The sequence below is a fragment of the Elephantulus edwardii genome, unplaced genomic scaffold (assembly GCF_000299155.1).
Source record: "Elephantulus edwardii isolate Elephantulus edwardi_28Jun2011 unplaced genomic scaffold, EleEdw1.0 scaffold00151, whole genome shotgun sequence".
Classification (NCBI taxonomy): domain Eukaryota; kingdom Metazoa; phylum Chordata; class Mammalia; order Macroscelidea; family Macroscelididae; genus Elephantulus; species Elephantulus edwardii.
Genome location: NW_006399901.1, coordinates 2,192,597 through 2,218,071, shown reverse-complemented (window position 1 = coordinate 2,218,071; position 25,475 = coordinate 2,192,597). Strand labels below are relative to the sequence as shown.

The 25,475-nt window shown below is 44.9% G+C and overlaps 1 protein-coding gene across 2 annotated transcripts; it reads right to left on the bottom strand.

Annotated features, from left to right (window-relative positions):
• RNF185 (ring finger protein 185) lies at positions 1–20,589 on the bottom strand. 2 transcript variants are annotated; one of them, XM_006894799.1, is made up of 6 exons: positions 20,371–20,589; positions 17,231–17,249; positions 11,537–11,649; positions 9,229–9,283; positions 3,050–3,167; positions 1–342 (listed from the first exon to the last, which is right to left on the bottom strand). In XM_006894799.1, the coding sequence occupies exons 1-6, from the start codon at positions 20,544–20,546 to the stop codon at positions 245–247; spliced, it is 579 nt and encodes a 192-aa protein (XP_006894861.1). In that variant the 5' UTR covers positions 20,547–20,589; the 3' UTR covers positions 1–244. The 2 variants fall into 2 exon arrangements, with proteins under 2 accessions (XP_006894861.1, XP_006894862.1); XM_006894800.1 differs by lacking the exons at positions 9,229–9,283; positions 11,537–11,649 and having other exon boundaries at positions 245–342; positions 20,371–20,546.
• Between the last annotated feature and the right edge of the window lie 4,886 nt (positions 20,590–25,475).

The window sequence follows — 25,475 nt, the reverse complement described above, 5'->3', positions numbered from 1 at the left end:
GAGCAGAGGACTTGCCACCCAAGGCCCGAGCTTATGGCAGAATGTTTACAACAGTGGCCACACTCAGGGGTCCTCATCAACTGGTCCTGAGTCCCAAAATTCTGATGGAGAAGACTCCTTTGGGGTGCAACTGGCTTCACTGATTCCAGGGGTCAGGATTAGCCAGGGAGTCAAACACCAAAAGTGGGGCTGGTGTGTCACTGGTCCAGGGGCCCTGTCATGGATGCAGGCTGGGCGTCTGACACTAGGCAATCAGAAGCCAGAACATGATCACCAGGGCCACAAACAGGAAGAGGCGTGACAGGAACTGCTCGTCCACGTACTGGGGTGTTCCAGGAACAGCTGGAGAGAAAAGAGGGAGAAGAGGGGCCATCAGAATGCTCTAGCTGTATACATACACTCACATTCTCAGTTGCAAGTTAAGAGACAGTAGCAATATTTCCTCTTCACAACAGAAACCTGAAGGCAGGAAAGTGTGCCTAACCTTTGACAAAAACTGTCTTTGGCAACACTGATGCTGAAATGTCAAACTCAACATTCCTAAAACAAATTTCTTAGGTTTTCTGACAATTGCAAAAATTCACTTAGTTGTAAAGGTATGAAAAATAAGACAAATCTTTAATCATCTCTTGCCTTGAATCTCTATTTTAAATTAAAAATTCTTGGCATTTTTCCATCTTTCTTTCTACTCTCTTCAGCTAAAATTAAGTTGCAATGATGTTACCTGGGATAATGTACTAATTATACCAATTAATAATGAAATATTTCTAGTTGCAAAGTCATTGTTGACCTGGGTATAGACTAAAGCTCTTTAAATACATTAGTTCCATCATATCACTCTCACGAAATATTCAGCAGTAAATCCCATTTTCTATTGTATCAAAGTGAAAATAGTCCTGGGTCAATTTTATAACTAAATTAGGTGATAAATCTATTCAGATTTATAAGTACATAAGAAAACACATTGAGATACCACGGCCCCCAGGAAAATGTTAATCTAAAGATTTTTCTTTGTCTTTTATCACCATAGACTGGTACTCCTCATAAGTTTTACTAGTTATGGTTGGCTAACTACTTTTCTTTGCTCTTATATTTTTAAATATTTCAATAAAGCTGTTGCTTTGTACTGTACAGTCGGAAGTGATCCATGGCTAACTCTCTGGTGGGCTTTCAGAGACAGTTAATTGCAAGTGAGGAGGTTGCTCATCCGTCTCCGGCAGAGCAGCTGGTGACCTCAAACTGTGTGCCTTCAAGATTGCAGCGCAGCTTCTTGCCACTAGGCCACCAGAGCGCCCTATAAAAGTTTTAGAAAGCTCAATAAAGTTACAGGTGGAGAAAGGCGTTTTGGCTTTTACATTTATGTCATAAAACTTGCCATAATACATTAGGAGATCCAATTATGTACAAACTCACTCTCTCTCATTGCTGTTGTGTTGATTCAGAAGTGATTCCTAACTGACCTGCCAGTGGGCTTTCGGAGGCTGTAAAGAGCCGGGAAGAGAATGCTCGTTTTTCTCCCCAGGGCTGCTGGTGGATTCGAAACACTAGAAGGGCGCTGCTTTTGCATCAGCAGCACGACTTCCTATGGACTACGCTGTCAGAGCGCAAATATATAGAGAAGACGACGACGACGACAACACCGCCACCTCCCCCAATCCTCCCACCCCCACCAATGGATGCATCTAGTGCTAACATTCTCTCAGTTCAGCTGAGCAAACACAAATAAAACTAGTCACAACTACAGGACCTGACGGCTAGGAGTCTACTGCTATAGAAAAGTCATGTAGCTTGAAAAGTTTAGGCATGTTAGAGTTTCTAACTCCAAATACATTATACAGAACAAAAATGTTCTATGACAATGAAGGTATTTATTCAGTTTATCCTAACTAAATAAGTTTGGAAAGCAAATGCAAGTAAGATAGCTAACAAGAAGCTCTTAAAGTTAAGATTAATAATTATGCTTGTTAAGTATTTGTTGTGTTCTGCATGCATCACTAGTTGATGGATAATATTACTGCCACTGTGAATCTAAAAAAAGGGCTCCTGCCCTTCCCTCAGAGTAGAGCATGTCCTGTCACATCTTCTTCCTCTGACACCACTCGTGAGCCAAGCAGGAGTTTTCAAGGAAGCCAAGGTGAGGCAGGACATTCCCAAGATTGCTCGGTGCTGCCCTAGACTCACCAGGTGCAAACTCTGATAGATTTGTGTGGGCACTGAGTCATGGAGCACATCACCTGTCGGCAATGTGCCACAGCACCAGGGCAGGGCAGGGCACAACTGGGATGATTCATGAGTAGATTACTGTTCAGAGCGGATTACTGCCTCAGGAGGATCCAGGAATGGGATCACTGTCTTCAGATCACAAGTTTCTTAGGCCAGGAAGCATATCCTGGACTTGTCTGTGCCTGCCTCATACCCATAAGCCATGAGGGATGGTGAGGGCAACCAGAACTCTTGTCATGACATTTCTGCAGGTTCTATGGGAGCATCGTAAGATTGTGGCAGAGGACCAGGCGCTCATGTCCTCACCCTGCTCCAGACCCTCACAGCTGCACCCTCGAGCTGTGGGGAGAGCTCAGCAGTGGGTGTCACACCTACACAAGGTGCCTGAAGGACTGAGGCTTGGAACCGGCCCCCTGTTGGCAGTTCTGTGGGAAGGTGTCAGAGATGCCAAAGAACAGAGAACCTGACTCCCGACGGGCTGCCTCGCCCTTCCCTGTCCCAAACTGTCAAAACAGAAGTGTGTAAGCAGGATTAAGGACTGAACGGTTTCTCATCTGGGTATGTTTTAAAATTTCCATTTTATGGACATGGGCTACGTGAGTGCTTGGGGGACAGAAAATGGAGATGACACCTGTGTCCCCCAGGGTTGCTGCAGAGATTTCACGTCTGTGATGTGGAGTGCCCTGCTGGATGCTCAGTGTCGCTGGCATGACTGTCAGCAACCTGGAAGGAGCACACACTGATTATGTGTGCAGTGACAATGACCCCCTACCTCTGCCACTCCCAAGGAGCCTTCGAGAAGGTTTATAAGATACAAGAATCCTACCTGGAGGAGGCCGCCCGTCGTTTATGTTAAATGCTGTGGCAAAAATCCCAAAGGGAAATGCTCCGATTCCAAAGGACATCTGGAAGCCACCATCTCCAAACCCGAATCCTTGAAACCCCTGTGGAAGGAACACACATGAGAAGAGCAGCAGACACCTCCTCTTGGGCCTGCCCAGCGTGGCACACCTCCCAGGAGAGATGCAGACACACGGTCCCCACCTCTCCTCCCTGTCCTGCTCCTGTTTTGGGGGAGGCACATCCACACCCCAAAGAATAACTCTGGACACCCCTAGACTCTGCCAGCCTTGGGGCCCACCTGAAGACCTGGGAATGGGCCTAAAAGGCCTGCCTCTGACACCTTGGTGGGCTGGAGGTAAGTTAAACACAACCTAGGATGCTGAGATCTTGAGGTTCTTTACCATAGGCCTACACTAGCCAGTAAAAAATACATGTTTTAATAACAGCAAAAAAAAAACCCAACCAAAAAAAAACCCTGGCTTTAATCCTATGCCCAATTACAAGGGACTATCAAAACAAACTACAAGTTTTCTACCAGAGCCAAACAGTGGAACTAATTAGTCATCAATAAGAGCCCTCACTTAGGGAGCTCTGGTGGCCTAGTGGCAGGAAGCTGTGCTGCAATCCCTAAGGCACGTGGTTCGAGGCCACTAGCCGCTCTATGAAAGAAGGATGGGCAATCTCCTCCCCTGCGATGAATTGCCTCTGAAAACCTGCTGGCGGGTCAGCTATGGGTCAGTTTCGACTCTACAGTACACAACAAAGGAGTCTTCGCTTGACTTAAGAGCTTCTTGTTCGAGACCTCCTAACCATGAGGGCCAAGTGGAGGAAAGGCGAAATGTGCTGGCTGAATGTAAAACAGTAAAGATGGGGTCCGAGTAAACGTGACCGTGTGCACTTGCAGACGCCACAGCGGCAGGAGTAGACAATGCCACAGGCTGGGGACACTGCATGTTCCTGTCCGGAACTTCTGCCGTGATGGATCTAGAACTTCAATCACCAGGAACACCTCTGAGAAGGCCACCTGCCTTCTTTGAAACCCGCCCCTTGTTGATCTGTTGCTCCGACCCATGATATTCTGGACTAACTCTGCTTAGTTGTTATTGGGTGTTAACGTGTACAATAAATCATCTTCTGCTGTCTTAGCCAAATAGAAAGAAGGAATAAAAAAAGAGATGGCTAAGATCTTGATATTGCTTTCAAGGGGCATTATAACAATGCAGCAACACAGAAAAACTTGTGATAAAGTTAGCAAAAAAAGTGGTTTGAAACCATGGCCACACTGCTCATATGTAGGTATGTGAATGTGGAGGTATGTAGCAAGGATGGCACGAAATGGAAATATGTGTGTGTGTGGGGGGAAATCACCCCAGGCTTACTGCTCTGAGACACTGGGAGCGCCCCCAATACCATAGCACTTAGTCACCCTTTAATCCTGGAACTGAAATCACCCCAGTGATTCAACTTCCAACCACCTAACACATCAAAAACACCTGGATCAACCACACACGATCCAAAAAAGACCACATTTACTCAGGTGTACAGCTCAGAAGGTTGGAAGGGATAAAAAGACAGACAAATGGAAATGGAAACACAGAAGAATGTGGGAAGAATGCCATTACAAAGGGCCAACTGCAATCAATGTCATGAAACCTAAAGTATGTGAACTGCTGAATGGGAAACCAACTTACTCTGTAAACTTTCATTCAAATGAAAAAAAAAAGTTTTTTAAAAAATGGGGCAATATGTAGGTATGTGGACAAGATATGCATATGGTTTTCTCCTTGAAAAGATTTTAATATTGCTGCATATAATTAAAAAAAAAATAGTTTGCGTTTGTTAGGTTCCAAAGTTGAGTGTGACTCACGGTGACCCTTTGAATGACAAATCTGAGCCCTGCTCCATCCTGTGCCATCACCACACTTTCCCACAGATAAGAGCCCAGGTGGCAGTCACCATGTCAATCCACTTGGATGAGGGTCTTCCTCTCCTCTGCCAACCCTCTACCCTTCTCAGCATCATTTCCCTCTCCAAGGAACAGCCCCTCCTAGCAACATGCCCAAAGTATGTGAGGCAAAGTCTTATTATCATTCTTGCCTCCAAAGAGCAATCCAGTTGCACCATCTCTGTTCCCCCTGATAATAAGAATAATATGTGCTTGCTTTAAGAAATTCACACACAACAGGAATAAATGAGGAAGACAGTCAGAGAGCGTCTTTATCACTCTACCTCAGGACAACCACAGCCAGCACACTGGCTACTGTCCTCAGCACTTTTCCCTCTCTGTATTTTCTAAACCGCACCACCGTGTATGTGAAAATAATAATACTGTGCGTAACAAAGCACCAATTGTACACTGAGCACCATGCTAAGCACTGAGATACACAAATCACATTTAATTCTTGTATTGTCACCCTGGACCTTTCACAAATTGGGTTTCCAAACCAATCTGTAATGGCCCTACAGACACAAGACACACCTGTCCAGATCCACAGGGCTCTGAAGGCTGCAATCCTCATGGAAGCAGGAAGCAGTCACATAATTTCTCTCATGGAGTGGCTGGTGGGTCTGAATTGACCCGACTTCAGGTACAGTTGAGCTCTCCCACCACACGACTTGTTATGTGCCATCGAGTTGCTTGCGACTCATAGCGACCCTAAATACAACAGCCCTGAAACCTGCTCTATCCTGTGTCAACTTTACTGTCTCTGACACTCCTGCGCCCACTACCCCAGTCACTGAGTCAACCCATCTCATCGAGGATCTTCCTCCCTTGCGCCGTCCCTCCATCCTCCCAAGCGTGACATCCCTCTCCAAGGACTGGTCCCTCCTTAGAACATGTCCAAAGTATGCGAGATGAGCACCGTCAACTGCAGTGCGCAGGTGAATGACCTTGGCCAAGTTCTAAAAGCTCAGGCAGATCTGGTCTAAAGCTGGCCCATCGGATCTAAAAACCATGCTCTTAACCACTGTGTGGATCTTTAAAAAAAAAAAAAGCCAAAAAGAAGCCCCTCTCTTTTTCCCTTCCTGTCTCATTAAAGAAAATGATTAAGAAAACTAACTTATCGGGCAACCACTCTCCACAGAGAGCAGGATGATATTCACTTGTGAGTCTTTTCAATCACAGGAGTTGCCACACGGACCCGCTGGCTTCAAGGCTCTGGCCGGGCAGCCCCAGCTGGGAAGTTTACCAGCTGACTTAATACGAGAGAAATCTTACAAAGAAGGAAAACAACCAGCTTCCTTCTCCTCGGTGCGGAAATGGCTCCTGCTCACGCCAGCGTGGAGTCTGAGGGCTCTAGGGACTGAGCGCATTACCCTGGAAGGTGCAACTGTTTCATCAGGAAGCACCGACGGGCCTGTCGGCCTCCTTCCATACAGTTCATAAATTCTCACGCGGTGGACTCACGTTCCTGGGGCCGTGGGTGTGTGTAAACCTACAGCTGTGTCCACAGGCATCTGGGCCCGAGCCTCGGCTTGTTGGGACCTCAGCTTTCTAGGTTAGAAGCTAAAGTGCTCTGTGGGGAAACAAAGCTTGGAGGGGCCACAGTGGTGTTGCCTTGTGGTCAAGACCAAGGACTCCAGTCATTGCTCGCTCATTCACTCCCATTAATTGGGGCCAACTCACAGCGACCCTTCATTGGGCTTCTCAGGCTTTAACCTGCAGTAGGAGAAGCATGCCACTCTCCTTTCCACGGAGCTGCTGGTGAACTGCTAAGCTCTGAGCTGGCAGTGTGACCGCTATGGGCTACGGGCCAAAGCTTCCTCAATCACAGCCAGATATGAGTTTCTGTCCTCTCTGTGTGACCCTGGGCAAATCAGTTCACCCCTCTGAGTCTCAGTTTCCTCATCTGTTAAATGGGTTGATGAGGCTTACAGGAGATCCTGCATATAAAGCTCTTAACAAGCAGTTCTTTGTATAGAATAACCATTCCATGAGTACTCACTGATTCTACTGTAGTTGTTGATTGTCATCGAATGGAGCACAATACCCTATAAACAAAAGACCTGAAGCCTTTTTACAAATATCATTTCTCAAACTTCATGGAATTTCCAGAGGCATGCTATTTAGGAAGAAGATGCCATACTAAAACTATTATTAAGGATAATTCAGAGCAGAGCTCAATTTCTATCAAGATCTCCAACTTGATAATTTGGATTTCTGGTAATTCTAAGGAAATACCCTAATTCACACAAGAAGAAAAAAAAGTGTATAAAAATAAGGTCACTGTAGTAATATTTATGACAGCAAAACTTGGAAACATTTAAAAGGAACTTCTAAATCAAATGTATCAAATTACAACCTTTATATATCAAATAGCAACCTTTAAAATGATAAAGAAAACAGTAGAGCATTATAGAAAATATTTACGAAGCAATGTTTAAAACTGGCAAACAGATGGTGATGACTACGGATAAGCTCCAAGTTGCGATAAACCACTTACACTTAAGATTACAGGGGTTGTTGGGTGTTTTGTGTTTTATTTTTGCGGGGGAGGGGGAACGGGGACACAGTGGTTACATCTGTATTTATGTATTAAATACATACCTGTATTTATGTATTAAGAATTTATCTGTTAAGTTTTTATGTAATGTCTTTGATGCCCAAAGACAAACAAAGATATAATGACAATAAAAGGCAGTAATAAAAAAAAATTCTTGGAAAGAAGGGTGGGTGGAGGAGAGGAAAGCAACATTGGAATAAACCTGTAAACAATCTGCGATGATGTCATAGGAAATGGAGCCCCATCCTAAGGTGGGGACCACCTAGCTGTCTATAAAAAGGTGAACACACCAAAAGAAGAGAATGTGGGGAAATGAGAATAAACTTTATACCTGTGCTAAATCCTAGCAGTGCTTTTACTCTCAAAAGTACTTCAGTGATACTTCAAGAAGAAATCATTTTTTAATACTAAGATCTAACTTAGATGTGGATATTTTCTGAGCCAGTAATGCTACTTTTCAGAGTTAATCTTAATAAAATAATTGTGAGTCTGCTCAAAGACTTCTAAGTTTATGATACCATTTTTAAAAAAGTAACAAATAATAATTGAAAAGAAAACAGTTAAGTGACCAGCCAAGAATTAGTTAAATAAATTACCTTATATACTGGACCGTTGAGTCAGAACCAACTCATAGCTGACCCTTCAGCAGGATTTAATAGGCTGTAAATCACACAGAGCAGCTGGGAGATTCAAACTGTTTGCCTTTGGACTAGCAGAGTAACTCCTTACCCACTAAGCAACTAGGGTTAGAATGGCCAGCACATAGATGCTTATATATAAGGCAAATAATACTTTAAATTACACACACACACACACACACACACACACACTCTCTTATAATAAAATTTATATCCATATATAATGACAGAGAGTGCTGATGGCTTAAAAGCATGGAGTTGTGCCGCCAATCCAAAGGCACAAGGTTTGAATCTAGCCGCTGCTCCACAGGAGCAAGATGAGCAATCTCCTCCCATGAGATGTACAACCTTTGAAAACTCTCTGGAAGAGGGTCAGCTATGAGTTGCTTTCAACACAATGGTACATAAGAATAATAGTTGTAAGAATCTGAAGTGGTACAGTGGTTAAAATATTTGGTTGCTAACAGAAAGGTTAATAAAATTGTTCTCTGTTGCCCAGTGCCACCTTGACTGCAGAGTAAAACAATGCTGACTTAAACCCTTCCCCCTGCCCGCTCCCCAGGCACTCCATGGGGCAAAAATGGAAGTTCATTATAGTCTTAGAAACCCTGTGGGTAGTTTTACTCTGCTCTATTGGGCTGATACGAGCCGGAAGTAGGGCAGAGCCACTCTCCATCGGATTTCTGATGCTTTAGGTCTTAAGGGAGGAGACTGCCAATCTGTCTCTTGCAAAGCAATGAACCACTCACCTTTCAATTAGCAGTCCAACACTTAAATCTGTGCCACCAGGGCTCATGAATAAGTAAAGACTGATGAAAAAGAAGAAAACAGCCCAACACATTTCCAGTGGTTTTCTCTGGATGCTGTAATTACAGGTGGTTTTTACCATCAGCTTTTCCTTTCTGTATTTTACAAATTTCCCTTTACTTCCCTCATCAGAGAACAAATATAATGGGCCTAGAAGGACACTTCTAAATTTTGGGCTCATTTCTAAAAGCCTCTTCTAGAATGATGCTCACCCCTCTGTTCTCTGGTTCCGGTCTCTGTCCCTGAGGACGAGGAGGAGTCTTCTCTCTGAAACAGAAATGGTGCAAAAAGAACTTTATTACAACCTGCTAAAACTTGAGGCTCTATGACCACCAGCTCAGGGTCTCTGTCCATAACCCCTTTCTCCCAATCAGTGACTGGTCTACTTGAACCTATGCTGAATTAGATCAAGTGCTAACTCTTCATTCTAGGAGCAATTTGTTTTTCATTATAGTGGGGGTGGAAATCAACTTGTTACATGAGTGGCTCACTGGATTATACTGCAGCTTATGCCTCTCCTGGAAAGCCTGATTCAGGTTGGTTATGAAACTTTTTCTAGTCACGTGGCATACAGGGTTATGGAGGCCAAGATGTAAAAAATTACAATCTAAACAGTGGTAGAGAGTAGCCTACCGGTAGAGAGAATTCAGGGTCTATGCTCTGCTAACTTTAGTTTTAACTCCCAACATGCTTAGGGAAGCAACACCCATGATTGTTTCCCAACATCCGGCAGCAATCAAGAAATTTAATGATGTTTACTGTGGCAAATCTGCTGCCAAGGACTGTTAAAGTGCTGAAAAGCAAGGATGTAATTTTAAAGACTGAGGTGCACCTGCTCCAAGACAACTGCTTCAGATCATGTGAAAACCGGACAATGAATAAAGAAGACTCACAAACTGCTCTCTCTGAATTGTGGTGATGGTAAAGACTACTGAATAGATACCATGGACTGCCAGAAGAGTAACACATGTGGCTCAGTACAAATGCAGCCAGAGTGCTCCTTAGAAGCAAAGATGGGGAGAATCATCTTAGATACTTTGAGCATGCTGTCAGGAAGGAATGTTGTCATCCTTGGAAAAGGATGGGAAAAGAAGGGAATACCTTCAACAAGATGGCTTGACCCAGCGACAGCATAAAGGAGGAGAGACTGTGAGGGTCAGGCAGGGCTGGGTAGTGCTCTGCTCTGTTGTACACAGGCTGCTATGAGTCAGGGAGGACTTGACAGACCCTAACAACAACACACTTGGGCAAAAGCATGACATCATAATTTTTACCTCTGGACTTCATCCTCCCATCACTTACTTCACAAATACCAGAGAGACTGAGGCACCTAACTAGGTGGGTCACTACCAATAATAAGATAGTATATACAGACCCTGCTCTCAAGGTGTTAATGGTTTTGAGGGGACAATAATAAGATAGTATATACAGACCCTGCTCTCAAGGTGTTAATGGTTTTGAGGGGGACAGAGCAAATGGCAATATGCTGTGGAGACAGATTCCTTTAACAGCAGTATGAAGGCACTGTGAACACAGGTGAGAACAATTAATGCAGAGAAGAGAGGAGGAGGAGGGAGAGGAAGGGGAGTGGGATAAGCAGGAACAAGATAGATGGGCGAGAAAAGAATGAAACACATTCAGGCTCATCAATGCAGAAGGGTAAATCCTCTGAACAGAAAGCCAACATGTCTCGTGGACATGGTATCCAGGGCTGGGGTGGAGGTAAATAAGAGATTCTGGAGACACTGGAATGGACAAAAACAGGAAGGACTTTCAGCTCGTGTATTTGTAGAAGGCTGGACTCACTTAAACCACCATTTCTAGAAATTCCTAACTCTTATTAACAGCTCAACAAACATCCTGGACAGGGTGAAACCAGGCTGCTTCATGAAGGTAAGGACTCTGAGGCTCCGTCTGACATACTTTCAGCATGTTGCAAGGAGGGACCAGTCCTCGAAGAAGGACGTCATGCTTGGGAGGGTGGAGGGGACAGTGCAAGAGAGGAAGACCCTCGATGAGATGGATTGATTCAGTGACTGGGGTAATGGGGGTGGGTGTGTCAGAGAAAATATGGCTGGCACAGGATAAAGCAGGGTTTAGGGCTGTTGTACATCGGGTTACTATGCGTCACAAGCGACTTGGTGGCACTTAACAACAATAACATTAACGTCTCAGAGTCTTCTCCACTGCACTCCATACATCTTCTATACCAGTGCAGCAACCTCACTTCTTGGAGACTCCAGCTGTACATGCAGTTTCCCAGACTGCCCCTTCACACATCTGCCACTGTGAGGCCTTCTGCATGGCTGGGCCTCGGGCCAGGACAGTGCCTGCCCGCTACTATGCATTCAGTGGGTATCTATCTCTATTACAGCCCAGCAAGAGGCTCCCTCCTCTCTAAGCTGGTTCCCACCTGGAGCTGGCTGCCTCAGAACTGAGTGCTCAGCTAGTCTTAAGTAAAGGAAGTGATTTCCCATTCAAAGGAGGGAGAGATTGTGAGAGGGGCTCCCAAGTCCTTACCTGGGGTCCTGCTGCCCAGTGCTGCCTCGGCCGTAAAGCGGGATGACCTTGTCTCGGCTGATGCCGGCTTTGCAAACTGGACACACCTGTCTGTTAGGTCTGGTCTCCAACCACTGCAAGCAGAGCAGAAATACACGAGTGGCTCCAAGTTGGTCAGATGCAGAACAGGTGACAGATGGCTGAGAGGAGGGCCGGGGAGCACAAACCAGGAAATAAAAGCACAACTGGGGAATCCACCGTGGAACCGCCTCCCTTCGGTTCCTGCTCTTGGCACTCAGTAAATATTTACAAGTGGGGAAATCAAAATTACTTTTAAATACCATCATCATTAAACAGGCTTCTTCACACTTGGCCTCTCTCTAGGGACTCCCAGCAATTGCACGAGGAAAGCACTGCCAGCTTGGGGCCACATATGTGGCCTCAGTTGATTCAGGTGCTGCGGTAGGTGTATTGAAACCTGACTTTTCCTGGTGCTCAACTGTTCTGCCCCAGTAGTCCTCCTCTTCTTTCTCTGGTCACCACATCTTTCCAGTGATTCATTACGGGCTAAAAAGACAGGTCTTGTTTTTCTCTTGTTATTATTGTGTCAAATGTCTTCGAGTTGGGCGTGACTCATAGTGACCCTATGAACAAAAGGTCTAAAGCCCCTCTACAACTATCAACGTTTATCCAAGTTCACACAGTTTCCAGAACCATGTTATTTAGGAAGTGGATGCCACTCCTGCTACCAAACCTGTCATCGTATGTTACTGTTGTTATGTGCCACTAAGTCACCTGGGTCATGCCCTATGTACAGCAGCTCGGAACCCTTCCCTGTCCTGAGCCAGTCTCACTAGTTCCGACACACTAACCGCCATTGCCTCAGTTACTGTATCAATCCATCTCATCTGGGGTCTTCATCTCCTGCGCTGTCCATCCATCCACCCTTCCAAGCATGATGTCCTTCTCCAAGGACTGATCTCTCCTGGCCACGTGCCCAAAGTGAGTGAGATGGAGCTTCAAAATCCTAGCCTCCAAGGAGAGATTGGTTTCACCCTCTCCAAGACAGATATATGTTTTCCTGGCAGTTCATGATATGTTCAGGACTCTTCTCCAGCACCACAACTTGAAGGCATCTATTCTTCTGTCATCCTTAGTCATTGTCCAGCTCTCTGATGCATAGCAAGTAACTGAGAAGACCATGGCCTGGATTAGATGCACCTTTGTATCTTGACTGACATCGTTGCTCTTCAGCACTCTGGAGAGGTCCATGACAGCTGATTTTCCCAAAGCAATTCCTCTTTTGATTTCCAGACTATGGTGACGATCTTTTCCCTTTTTTTTTTTAAGATTTTAATGAACGTTTAAAAGAACTTGGATTTCCATTCATTCATTCATTGTTGCACATTTTCCTCCCTGTCCCTCTACCCCCTAGTTCGCTGTTCTTTCATTATTATAGTTACCCCCACCCCCGGACCACTTTACTATGTAACTCTTGTTCTGGACTGTTGTCAGGCCAATAATACTTAATCATATATTTCTTTTATACAGTTCTCTTCCTCGTCTGTTTCAATGCAGTTTACATTATTTATCCCCTCTTAGTTTCACTTCAACCCTCATATCAGTCCTGTTCTAGAACAGTGGCATTATGCAGTGTTTGTCTTTTTGTGACTGAGATATTTCACTCAGCATAATGCCCTCCATGGTCATCCATTTTGTATATTTCCTGAGTTCTTTGTTTTTCATGCTGCATAATATTCCATTGTGTGACTATACCACAGCTTTTCTATCTGTTTGCTAATGGGCATATGGGTTGTTTCCATCTCTGCTATTGTGAACAAAGCCGCAATAAACGTGGGTGTGCATATATCTGCTTGGGTGGCAGTTCTGGTTTCTTTAGGGTGAATCTTTGTCTTCTTGATGTTGGGCTTTAATCCATATTTAAGACTACAGTCCTTGACCTTTTGCAGCAGGTGCTTCAGGTCTTCCTCAGTTTCAGGTAATTCCACATACTTCTTTCCATATTAAAAAACCTAGAGTCCTACTGTGGGTTTCCCAGATCTTTGCACTGGTGGTATTAAAAATATTTTAACTTTCTCAAAAACATAATATGAAATATATTCTTTGTAATGTCTCTGTAAGGGAACCCTGGTGAGGCAAAGGTCAGGCATACAGCTGTAAACCTAAAGGTGGACAGCTCCACAGGAGGAAGATGTGGCGATCTGCTTCCATCAAGATTTCCACTCGGAAAAGCCCAGTAGGCAGTTTTCTGTCACATGGGGCTGCTATGAGTAAAAATCAACTCAGTAGCATCCAAAAATAGCAGTACTTTAATGTTATGTTCTTTAACGTTGTTATGTACTATCAAGTCACAGGCAACTCTTAGCTGATCCTCTAGTGAGTTTTCAGAGGCAGTGAACTTCACAGTGGGGGGTAGGGGTGGAAATGCCCATCTTTCCCCTATGGAGCAGCTGGTGGATTCAAACCACATACCTTTGGATGACTCCTTACCATACGCCACCAGAGCTCCCTAACAATACTCTGTTGTTGTGTACTGTGGAGCTGGAACCAACCCACAGTTGACCCTCCGGTGGGTTTTCAGAGGCAGTAAATCACATGAGAGGAGACTGCTCATCCTTCTCCTACAGAGCAGCTGGTGGCTTCAAACCACGTGCCTTCGGAACTGCAGCGCAGCTCCTTGCCACTAGGCTACCAGAGTTCATAATGATACTTTGTTGCTGTTGTTGATGATTGCCTTTGAGTCACAGTGACCTTGTGAACAACAGGCCTAAAGCCCCTAAAGCACGAGGTTCCAATCTATCAGCTGCTCCTCCATCTATCAGCTGCTCCACAGAGGAGGATGGGCAAATTTCTCCCCCAGGCGATTAAGTGCCTCTGAAAACCTGCTGGAGGGTCAATTCCAACTTGATGGCAAACAACAACAATTACTCCCCTTGAGTTGAATTCCAACTCAAGAAAACCCTCCAATAAGTTTCTGAGGCTGTAAATCCTTACAGCAAGAGGCTACTTCCTTGTTCTCCAGTAGAGTGAATGGTAGATTTAAACCACTGACCTTCAGACAGGCAGTTAGCAGACAAGCATATAATGCACTAAACGACAAAGGCTCTGTGTGTGTACACACACATATACGCCCATGTACACACACGTTGCTGGCGTTAGTGTCATTTGACTTGGGGACAGGAGAACTGCTCCACAGGGCTTTCAAGACTACAATCTTTTTTTTTACGTGGTTTTTGGTTGTTGTTGTTGTATTATTATTATTACTTGCGTGTGCGCGCGCGCGTGTGTGTGTGTACCGTCAAATCTGATCTGACAGGTACAGGAGGAGATTGTCCATCCTTCTCCAGCAGAGCATCTGGTGGATTCGAACTGCGTATACAATCGTTTTTTTGGAAGCAGATTGTCAGGCTTTTTGGCCCACATCACCTCGGTGTATGTTCGATCTGCAAACTGTTCAAATATGAGTCTACTGCTTAACTATGTGTACCACCAAGAACCCCATATACATGTGGCAACATTTATCTGAGAACATCTTTAGGTCCAATGATCTGAAGCTTATAAACTCAAATCTAGGGCTTCACGACTCTGGAGGGTTTTTAAAAACCTTTCTTAAAAAAAATAAACAAAACACAACAACAAAAGAAAACAACTGCATTTTGAGTGAAAATTTATAGCAAATTGGTTCTCCATCCAACTATTCAGATGCTATTTTGCTTTATGGTGTCAATAACAAAACCTACCTGCCTGCTTCCTCCCTGTAATGCTTATTCCAATTAATCCTTCTATCCCACCCCTTCCTGCTGAGTTTTATCCCTCAGCAAACACTGGCCCTCTAACCATATATGTTTTATTTTCTTCCCCCGACCAAAGGGAAAGTGCTTCCTTGTCAGTTAATAGGCCTGTCTATTTTCTGGCTGAAAGCTGAGCCATAGGGGTGAATTTAATTCCAGGTTCAAAGGTCACTAAGCGCCACAGCGTCAGGGATTCTGCCAGTCCTATCAGAACAGCAGGCATGGCCGCTTTATGATTTTGAGTTCTGTTTCCTATTTTCCTCCCACTCTGTCCTGGACCATCTACTGTGACCTCTTTTAGAGCACTCAGCTGGTAGTCAGTCACTATCTAGGCTCCACCTCAGATGGACTCTCAACAGCCCTGAAGACCTTGTTTCACCAAAGCAGAATGTAAAACATTTTATCTGTGAACTATTTTATGCCAAGTGACCTTGATGTCCCATAAGACCATGGTCCTGAGGCCCTAGAGCCAGCAATCATTCCCTCCTGGTGTTTGGTTACAATTAAGAAGTTTACATAACCCTGCCCCCTGTTGGGTCTACTATAAACATGGATATATTTACAACACATACAAATATGAATGTAGAAATAACATCTGCCAAACCCAAGTGTGGCTGGGTGTAGTCCCTTTCACCACCTGTGTCTGTTTGTCTTGACTGCAGCACCATTTAATGATTTCATATTCTACTTCCTTTATCTGATAGTGGATGTGTCCGAAACCTACGTGTCAGGCTCATTTCAACAACATAGCTGATGTGTTCTACCAAGCTTCACACGAGTCTAAATGTGGAGCTCAGGATACCACAGGAATGTCCCCTGCTCCCCTCGTTCCTTTTTCCATTCTGGAAACCTGTGGCCAGCCCAGCCCCATTCCTGGTCCACTCATGAGTGTAGAGCTCTAGAGTCTTAAAGAGATTGTTGTTGATGCCTTTGAGTCGAGCACGACTTGTAGCAACCCTATGAACAAAAGGTCTAAAGACTTTCTATAACTATCGACATTTATCAAAGTTCATAAGAGTCATGTTGTTTAGGAAGCAGATCCCAGATAAATGTGACCACCAGGTCCTACTCAGTATCACATACTGGGGGCCTGGGTCTCAGTGAACACTAACTGGTTTGCATAAAAATCTAAAGCTGGAAAGATGGACTTCTCTCAAAGCAGATTTTTGTTAATTTCAAAAGGCCACCTTCCTAAATCTCCAAGACCTTTAAGGGGTGGAGGGAAAGGCATCAAAAAACCTAATGCCATTGAGCAGGTTCTGACTTAAATCCATCCTCCATTGGGTTTCTCAGGCTTAACTGCAACAGGAAGAGACTGCCTATTTTTCTACCACAGAGCTACTGGTGGATTTGAACCATCAGAGATACAGCCTTTGGGCTAGAAGCACATCTTGCTACAGATTATGACACCCAAGTCCCAACCAGTAATGTCACTGTTACAGTGGTACCATCAAGTCAGAACCAATCCACAGCTGACCCTCTGTAGGTTTTCAGGGAAGTTTAATCATCTGCACTGGAGAAGCCTGCCCATCCTTGTCCCATGGAGCGGCTGGTTGATTAGAACCATGTGTCGTAATTGGTAATAGGAGATGCTTTTTATAAAGATAGAATCTCACAAACAGAAGACCTAGTACATCACCAAATCCAACCCGATTTACAAATGAGGAACTGAGACCTAGAGAGGTGGTGACATGCAAGGCACACAGGCCATCAGACCATCCCGGGCCCTTATTTTATGAAGCGCCTGTCAGAGGCAGATGTGTGAAGAGGGCTGGAGGGTACATGAAGCAAATGAGCCCACAAGCAGGGGAGATTGCAGTTCCTGACGGCAGTCTCCTGAGACCAGTGGTGTATTGTGTAACTGCAGCTGATGAAAGCCAAAGTAAAATAAAATGCATCTTACCTGATGTAAACATGGCCAACTGTCAGAGTCCCCAGGGCAACGAGTCATCAAAGATAAAGGGAAAAAAGAAAGAAGAAAAAAAAAATAATTAGCAGACCATCATTAGCAGAAATGCTGACAGTGGGGCTGGGGCAGCTGGATGGGAAGACGGGGTGAGACCGTGGAAAACTGCAACCCACAGTGGGGGGGTCAGACTCTCTCCTACAGTCATTTTCACTGAGGATCCTGGGGGCACTGAATCAGATATCAGGAGGGAAAAATCACCAGAAAAGTGAGGCAATGGAGACAAGATACCAGTCCCCACCCCTGGGGTCTCACCCTGGGATTGCTGGAGAGGCCCAGGCCAACTCAGACCCCTTCCGTGTATTTCCACTTAGAGGGGTTACAGCCTCTGAAAGCATCCAGTACCCAGTTAGGACCCTCTACACAGAATGACCTAGGCATGTGCTCATGCATGCACACACAGTTTTACTCTTTGTCAGTGGACTCGCTGGCTCCTGAGGAATGTGTAAGGATGTGTGGACAATCAGCGAGCCCAGACTCAGCCTGGCCATGCCTCCAACTGTCCTCAGATTTGAAAGCTTTGCTGACAGGAATGTGCACAGGAGGCCAAGCTCACTCGAAGAATATTTTAAAGTGACGGGAAATAGGGAATGCCTGCTGGCAGAAAGGGCTAGGCTTGGCTTGGTGAGGTAAGCCAGAGATTGCTGCCCAGTCCCTCATTTCACCAGCCCTCCTGCTCACTGTCCTCTGTCCTCCAGCACTGCATGCATGAAATGACGCTGACTTAACGGAGCTTTAGCATCTCTCTAATTCTATGTGTGAGGACAGTGGAAAACGTAAACACAGTTTCTGTCCTTCATGTAACATGCATCTGTTCCAGCTGAGAAACGTTCCACCACCTTCCCACAGAAATGCAGCCTCACAAGTCCCGTACAAAATGTCCCTATCGGAACAAGTGCCTGACGCGCAACCCCAATGTTAACTTTACAACCCTATTCCAAGCTGAGCTGAGAGCACCCCAAACCACCCCAGAACTCCCCTGACAACCCCCTAAGGCTGTCGGAAAGAAGCAGAGGTGCCTGACTGGTCTACAACTGTAACAGCAATTTCCCCCACTTAGTAAGGGAGCCCCAGTGGCACAATGGGTTTAGTGATGGGCTGCTGTGACCCAGGGCAGTTCACACCCAGCAGAGGCTCTGCAGGGAAAAAGATGAGGCAGTTTGTTTTTGTAAAGACTTTTGTCACTGAAAGGTCACATTAACCTATGGTGAGGTGTAATTATCTCCATTTTCTAGAGGAGACTTTGTGTTCTTCCCAACAGCAGCCCCCTGCCTGTCTTTGTAGCTCATTTCCAAGGACGGATTTCAGGATACTCTAGAGTACCTAAAATTTTAGGACAGGGCTGATCACAACATGCTGTTGTTGTTATGTGCTGTCGAGTCGCCTGCAACTCATAACAACCTTATGTAGATCATAACACACCTGCTAAAAACTTAACGATTAGGGCAAGAGTCTCCTGGACAACTGTCTCTGTCTTATTCTACTCACCCATCAATACGTTTATTTCTTTTCTCTTTTACATGGTTGTAAAAAAAAAATTCTGGTCTCAGGGAATGTCCTTTGGGCATACTCTTCCCTTCACTTACCCACCTGATCTTTCAAAGGTCCATTCAAAATCTTAAGAGAATCTGAGCCAAGAGGGGGCTTTAGGATCAGACACTGACAGTGTCTTTCATTTTGATGAACATAAAACCTAGTCAAAGTTATGAAAAGTATCGTTAAAACACAGCATTTACTGTTTGCATCAGGAACAGAAGACTTCAACAACCTGCATTATGCGGATCACACAATCTTGCTTGCAGAGAGTGAACAAGACCTGAAGCAGGTCTTACTGAAGAAGGTAAAAAACCTCTAACTTTCAATATGGGTTACATCTCAACAACAAGAAAATAAAAATCCTCACCACTGGGCCAAAAGGGAACATCATGATAGATGGGAAAAGGATTGAGGTTGTTAACTATTTCATTTCACTTGAATGCACAGTAAGTAACTATGATAGCAGAAATCACAAAACTTAAAACAATTAGACGTACTTGTGTTTTAACAAAGTAAGAATTTGTTTTTGTTGTATTAAAAAAAAAAAGAAATCACAAAACATGTTGCATCTGGGAAATCTGCTGTCAAAGACCTCTCCAAAGTGCTAGAGAGCAACGATGTCAGTTTAAAGACAAAGGTGCACCTGATGCAAGCCATGGTATTTTCAATTGCTTACTACGCATCTGAAAGTTGGAGAAATAATGCTTTTAAATCATAGGAGAAATAACACTTTTAAATTATAGTGTTGGAGAAGAATATTGAATATATCATAGATTGTCAAAAGAATGAAATCTGTCTTGAAGGAAATGCAAATAGCATACCCTTAGAGGCAAAGGTGAGAAACTTCATCTCACATACTTTGGGCATGAAGTGAGTCCTTGGAAAAAGACATCAAAGTGGGAAAATTAGAGGATCAGCAAAAGAAAGGAAGATTCTCGACAACACAGACTGACAGTGTGCTATGATGCAGGGCTTGAGGAGGACAGAGATCATGAGAAAGGCGAGCACAGGGAAAGGCTCAGATCTGTTCTTGGGTTGCTGTGTATCACAAGTGACTTGAAGGCACCTAACAACAACTACTCACTCTTCTAAGTCTTTTGCACATGTCAAGCCACTTACTACTCACAAACCACCCTGTAAAATGAAGCACAAAGTAAAAAGTACCTTATGTACGGCCCTCCGGTGAGGATTCAGGTGCCAGATTCACAAGGAAACAGCCTGGCTCCTCAGCCCTTGCTCACAACTATTATCCAGTGTTTCTGCTCAGCAAAGCACACAGGAAGTGCTAACTTGCTATTTTCTTGTAAATATTTTCTCTTTAGAGAAAGGGACATGGGGCCCAGAGTAGGGACACGACTTGCCCAAGGTCACCTAGTTCATCAGTAAAAGAGCTGGGGCAGGAACTTGGGTCTCTGGCTTTTTAGGCTTGAGGGTATCTGAACTCAAAGTGATTCGGATGCCCTTCTGCTCTAAAACAGCTCAGGACACATGCTTCCTAAACTTGGCAAAGGGTCCTCCGGGGCAGGAACAGGGATACTGACCAGAAGAGATGGCCACACAGGCTGATGACGGCGTCCTTGGCTGTGTCCAGGCAGATGTTGCACTCGAAGGTGCTGTCCTGCCCTCCGCTCTCACCAGCACCGTTGCTGCTCCCACTGGGCCCCCCTGCGCTGGAGTTCTCCGGGGGTTTGGAGGCCGATGGCCCCTTGCTCGCCATCCTTGGCCGTCAGCTAAGCTTTGAGGTGAAGAGTCTCTCCAGGAGTCTTCAGGAAACCCTGAAAGGCAGACAATCCTTAATTGGCCATTTCTGTAGCCCTCCTCTCATTTCTTGGGAGCCAGAAATCCTGACAATGACTGAGCCCTTGAGCAGACTTCCTAGAGGGTGCAGAGGAGGGTAGCTGTCCAGGGCTAGCTGGAGGGTAATGACTCAGGAACTTCCAGAGAACACAGCCCTTGCAGTACCAAACACAAGAGCACCGACACAGAGTAGCCTCCAGATGGCTCTCCACAGCCACTGGGACCCTGTCTTAATTGCCTTTGCATTCTCTATGATAACCAACCCAGGTGGTAAGCATCACATGGTTGGTCCAGGCTGTGCTTCAACTGGCACAGCCCTTTATCACTGGGTAAAAAGCTGTGCTGCAATCCCAAACACATTTGGTTCAAGGCCACCAGCTGTTCCATGGGAGGATGGTAAATCTCCTCCTGTGTGACTAACTGCCTCTGAAAACCCGCCAGAGGGTCAGCTATGGGTCAGTTATGACTCCAGTACCCAACAACAATAATCTGTTCAGGCTGCGTATGACTGGGAGATGTCTGACTATAAGGGAAATCCTGAAAAGATAGTGATGAGAAGGGCTAGAAATACCCCTTAACCCAGAGTCTCCTACACTTCAATCTTTTGTGTTCCTCCTCTGGCGTGTCAGAATGCTACCTGCTTTATTTTGTTTAAATCTTATCAACTTGTCAGCCTTAATACATTTAAAGAAGCAGCTTGTAACACTGTAAATGGAAAATTAGTATTATTCACCATAAGCAAAAGATCAACAAAAATGCAATGAGGGGAATACTGCTTATCTTCACATCACCTGATGTCATCTGGCATACTCATACATGCTTTGGGGAAACTTAATCTCATTTGATCTACTCAGGGAACTGGGTCTGAGATGGCTCAGCTCGCTCACAGGTGGGGGTTAAGACTGGGACTGGAGACACTGATTTACTTTCAAACAACTGGTATACTACTGACCGAGCTAACCGCAAGTGCAGGCAGAAACAGCATTGTTGACTACTTCCCCCAAGTCAGACATTCTGGCCAGCAGTCAAACCAGTGGGAAGAGATAAACTCCAACAACATCCAGAATCTGGCCACTCTTATCATCTCAGAAATTCCAAGTAGGAATGCTAGCTGGGTACCAGGACATGCGGATGCTGGCCCCAGCGCAGCCTCTAGGTTGCTAAGTGGTTTCTGGAATGCCCCTTCCCTGAGTCAGTTTTCTCACTGATAAAAAATGAAACCCAGGACTGGATGGTCTTCTCACTGTTCCCCCCAGCTGAGACCCTGCTGTACCAGGTCATCTCACCATTCCAAAGTGGGTAGCCCTTTATCCAATGTAGGACTCACCAACGGAGTGCTGGAACTGGTCTTTCTCAAGCTTCCAAAGGATGAGGAAATAAAGACTAAAAATTCAGTCTTCTCGGACTAAGAGACCTCCGTTGTACTGTACACTCAGAGTTCCCAGCTCAAATGCATACCTTGCAACAGAGACTGGTGACTGGAGCAGGGAGAGGAGGTCATTCACCGCCGAGTTTTCACTCAGTTACATCATTTTACGTTATGTCCCAGAAGGGCAGCTGGTTGCTCGCAGCACCAGAGACTTGCTGGTCTCAGCTCCAACACCTTCTCTTGACCTGATGCTTCCTCCTCTCCACAAAACATCTTCTCCTGGATGGAGCTTCCTTGATCCAGCTAAAGTACCCCAACTATCCAACTCAAGTATGTTTCTCTGTGTGTGTGTATGTTTTAAAAGGATGCTTAAAATTCAAGGTTACATGTACAAATGTAAAATGACAACCATAAAAATATTGGGCTTACTGGTCAACCTTAAAGTTACTAAAAGCAGCCCCAGCTTGTAACATGGTAACAGAAGCCCACTGTTCCACCAATCAAATACCCTCATGTCTAAGCACAGACATTCTAAAATGAACTATACATTTACAGAAAGCATGGAGGAAAAAGGAGTAGGAACAATGCTGTGAATCTGACACACCTGGAATGGAGAATCTGATGCAGGACAAATAACCCAGATTCTTCAAAAAATTAATAATAAAGACAAGAGGAGGATGAACACTGCAGGGAGTTAACAGGCTGAGAACAGACAGACCATCCATTTTTGGTGTGCAGATCTCACTAAAAATGCTTGCTAAAATGAGTGACAAAAGTGGATTTGGTTTAGATGCTAATCTATATTTAAAAAATGAGTTAATATTAATTTTGTTGGGCATGCTAATGATAGTATGTAATCTTTAAAAAAACTGTCTCACCTGCTGCTGCTGTTGTTGTCTCAGGGTGACCCGATGAACAGCTCTGAACAGTGCCCCATCCTGAGCCAACCTCACTGTCTCTGACACACCTGACCCCACTGTCATAGTCACTGTGTCAATCCATCTCATCCAGGGTCTTCCTCTCCAGCGTTGACCCTTCACCTTTCTAAGCATGATGTTGTTCTCCAAGGATTGACCTGGCCCCTCCTGACAGCACATCAAGAGTATGTGAGATGGAGTTTCATCATCCTTGCCTCCAAGGAGCAAGCTAGTTTCACTTTTTCTAGTATAGACCTGTTTGCTCTCTTGGAAGTCCATGGTGTGTTCAATACTCTTCTTCAAGACCATAAGTCAAAGGCATTGATTCTTCATCTATCCCTATTCACTTTCCAGCTCTCAGATGCATAGGAAGCAACCAACAAGACCACGGCCTGGGTCAGGCACATCTTAGTCTCTAGACTGACGCTGCTGCTCTTCAGCAGTGTGGAGAGGTCACTGAGAGCAGATCTTCCCAGTACAACTTGTCTTTTGATTTTCTCACTGCTGGTGCCAAATGTGTTGTCTGTGGAACAGAGCAAGAAGAAATCATTAACAATGCCAATCTTCTCTCCATCTATCATGATGCGGCCTACTGGCCAGGTGGTAAGGATTTTTGTTTTCTTGATGTTGAGATGTAATCCATACTGAAGGCTACATTTCTTGGTCTTCAGCAAACAGTTCAAGACCTCTTTCGTTTTGGCAAGCAAGGTTGTGTCATCTGTACAACACAGGTTGGTTGATGAGTCTTCCTGCAATCCTGATGTGACATTCTTCTTCATAAAGTCCAGCCTCTCAAATGATCTCAAATGATCAAATTCAGCATATAAACTGAAAAAAGTACAAAGGATACACCCCTGATGTATTCCTTTCTTGATTTTGACCCACATAGTGTTTCCTTGCTCTGTTAAGACAATAGCTTGTTGGTCTAGGTATAGATTTCGCCTGAGCACCATCAGGTGTTCTGGGATCCCCATTTTTCTCAATGTTAGTCACAAGTTGTTGTGATCTACACGGTAAAATGCCTTTGCATAGCCAATAAAACCTCCTTCTGGTATTCTCTGATTTCAGCCAAGATCCATCCGACATCAGCAGTGATATCCCTAATACCATGGCCTCTTCTAAATTCAGCTTGTATTTCCGGCAGTTCTCCATTGATGTACCAGTCTAGTAATTTTTGGATAATCGTTAGCAAAATTTTGCCTGCATGTGACGTTTGTGATATTATTCAATAATTTCCACATTCTGTTGGATCATCATTTTGGGAAATGGAAATAAACCTTGAACCTTGTGTCATTCTCACATTTCCTGACACACTAGAGCCCACTGCAGCAGTCACTGTGTCACTTCACCTGGCTGAAGGTCTTCCTCATTTTGCAGACCCTCCACCTTTCTAAGCATGATATCCTTCTCCAAGGAAAAACCTCTCCTACCAACTCCAAGGAGTACTCTGGCTGCACTTTCTCCAAAATCTGCTTGTTCTTCTGGAAATCCATGGGATGTTCAGTACTCTTCTCCAACACCATAGCTCAAAGGCATGGTCATTCCAATCATTTGCTACACACCTGAGAGCTAGAAAATGAATAAAGATGACAGAATAAGAAATGATGCCTTTGAGCTGTGGTGCTGGAGACATAATTATTTTATATGTGTGTGTGTGTGTGTGTGTGTGTGTGTGTGTATCATATAGTTATATATATATATATAAATATATAAAATCTTCCCTAAGGGAGCTCTGGTGGCCTAGTGGCAAGAAGCTATGCTGCAATCCCAAAGGTGCGCAATCTGAATCCATCAGATGCTCCGCTGGAGAAGGAGGGGCAATCACCTCTTGTGCCAGTCGGATCTATTAGATGGTACACAACAAGAAAAACAAACAAAAAACTCCCCAATCCACACCCCAAAACAATCTTCCCTGAATGTTCCTGTTTTCCTCCATTTTGAAAAACTCTTGAGTTCAAGTCCTGACTCCATCACATGTGTCCCCACATGTCCCCTAAAGGCTTGACTCTTTTCTCACCTGAGAAGTGAGGTGCCTCCTACAGGGCAGCTCAGGTGGTCCCATGACTACCTGTGGCCCAGAGGCCCTCCTAGCTAGGACGGTTATTGTTGCTGAGGTGTTTCATATGTGCCACCTCCCCACGTCTTCTGCCCTCATTTCCTGAACTCACCCAGGTTCTACCCTGCCTGTGTACATGCTTACACAAAGGCACGAAGGGCCAAGTGGGACAGCCATGTAACAAGCCAGTTTAGCATTTTCAGGAAGGGGCAGTCTTGTGGCAAGCTAGCGCGGCAAGCTCAGCACTGGGACAGGCCTGCTTTCTAGTCTGCATGGACTAACTGTCAGCAGACCACGGGATAACATTGCTCTCATTCCAAGTAGTCTGACCACATGACCCCCGGACAAGGTCCTGGAGCCTCATACTAGTAGGCACTCAAGTATGTGCTGAGTGGGTGGATGCTGGCATGCATGGTGGATTTCAACTTCCTGGTTGACAGCTCACAAACGTCTCTTTGAATCATAATTTGGGGTGCAGAGCAGGACACTCATCCCTGGAACCTCCTC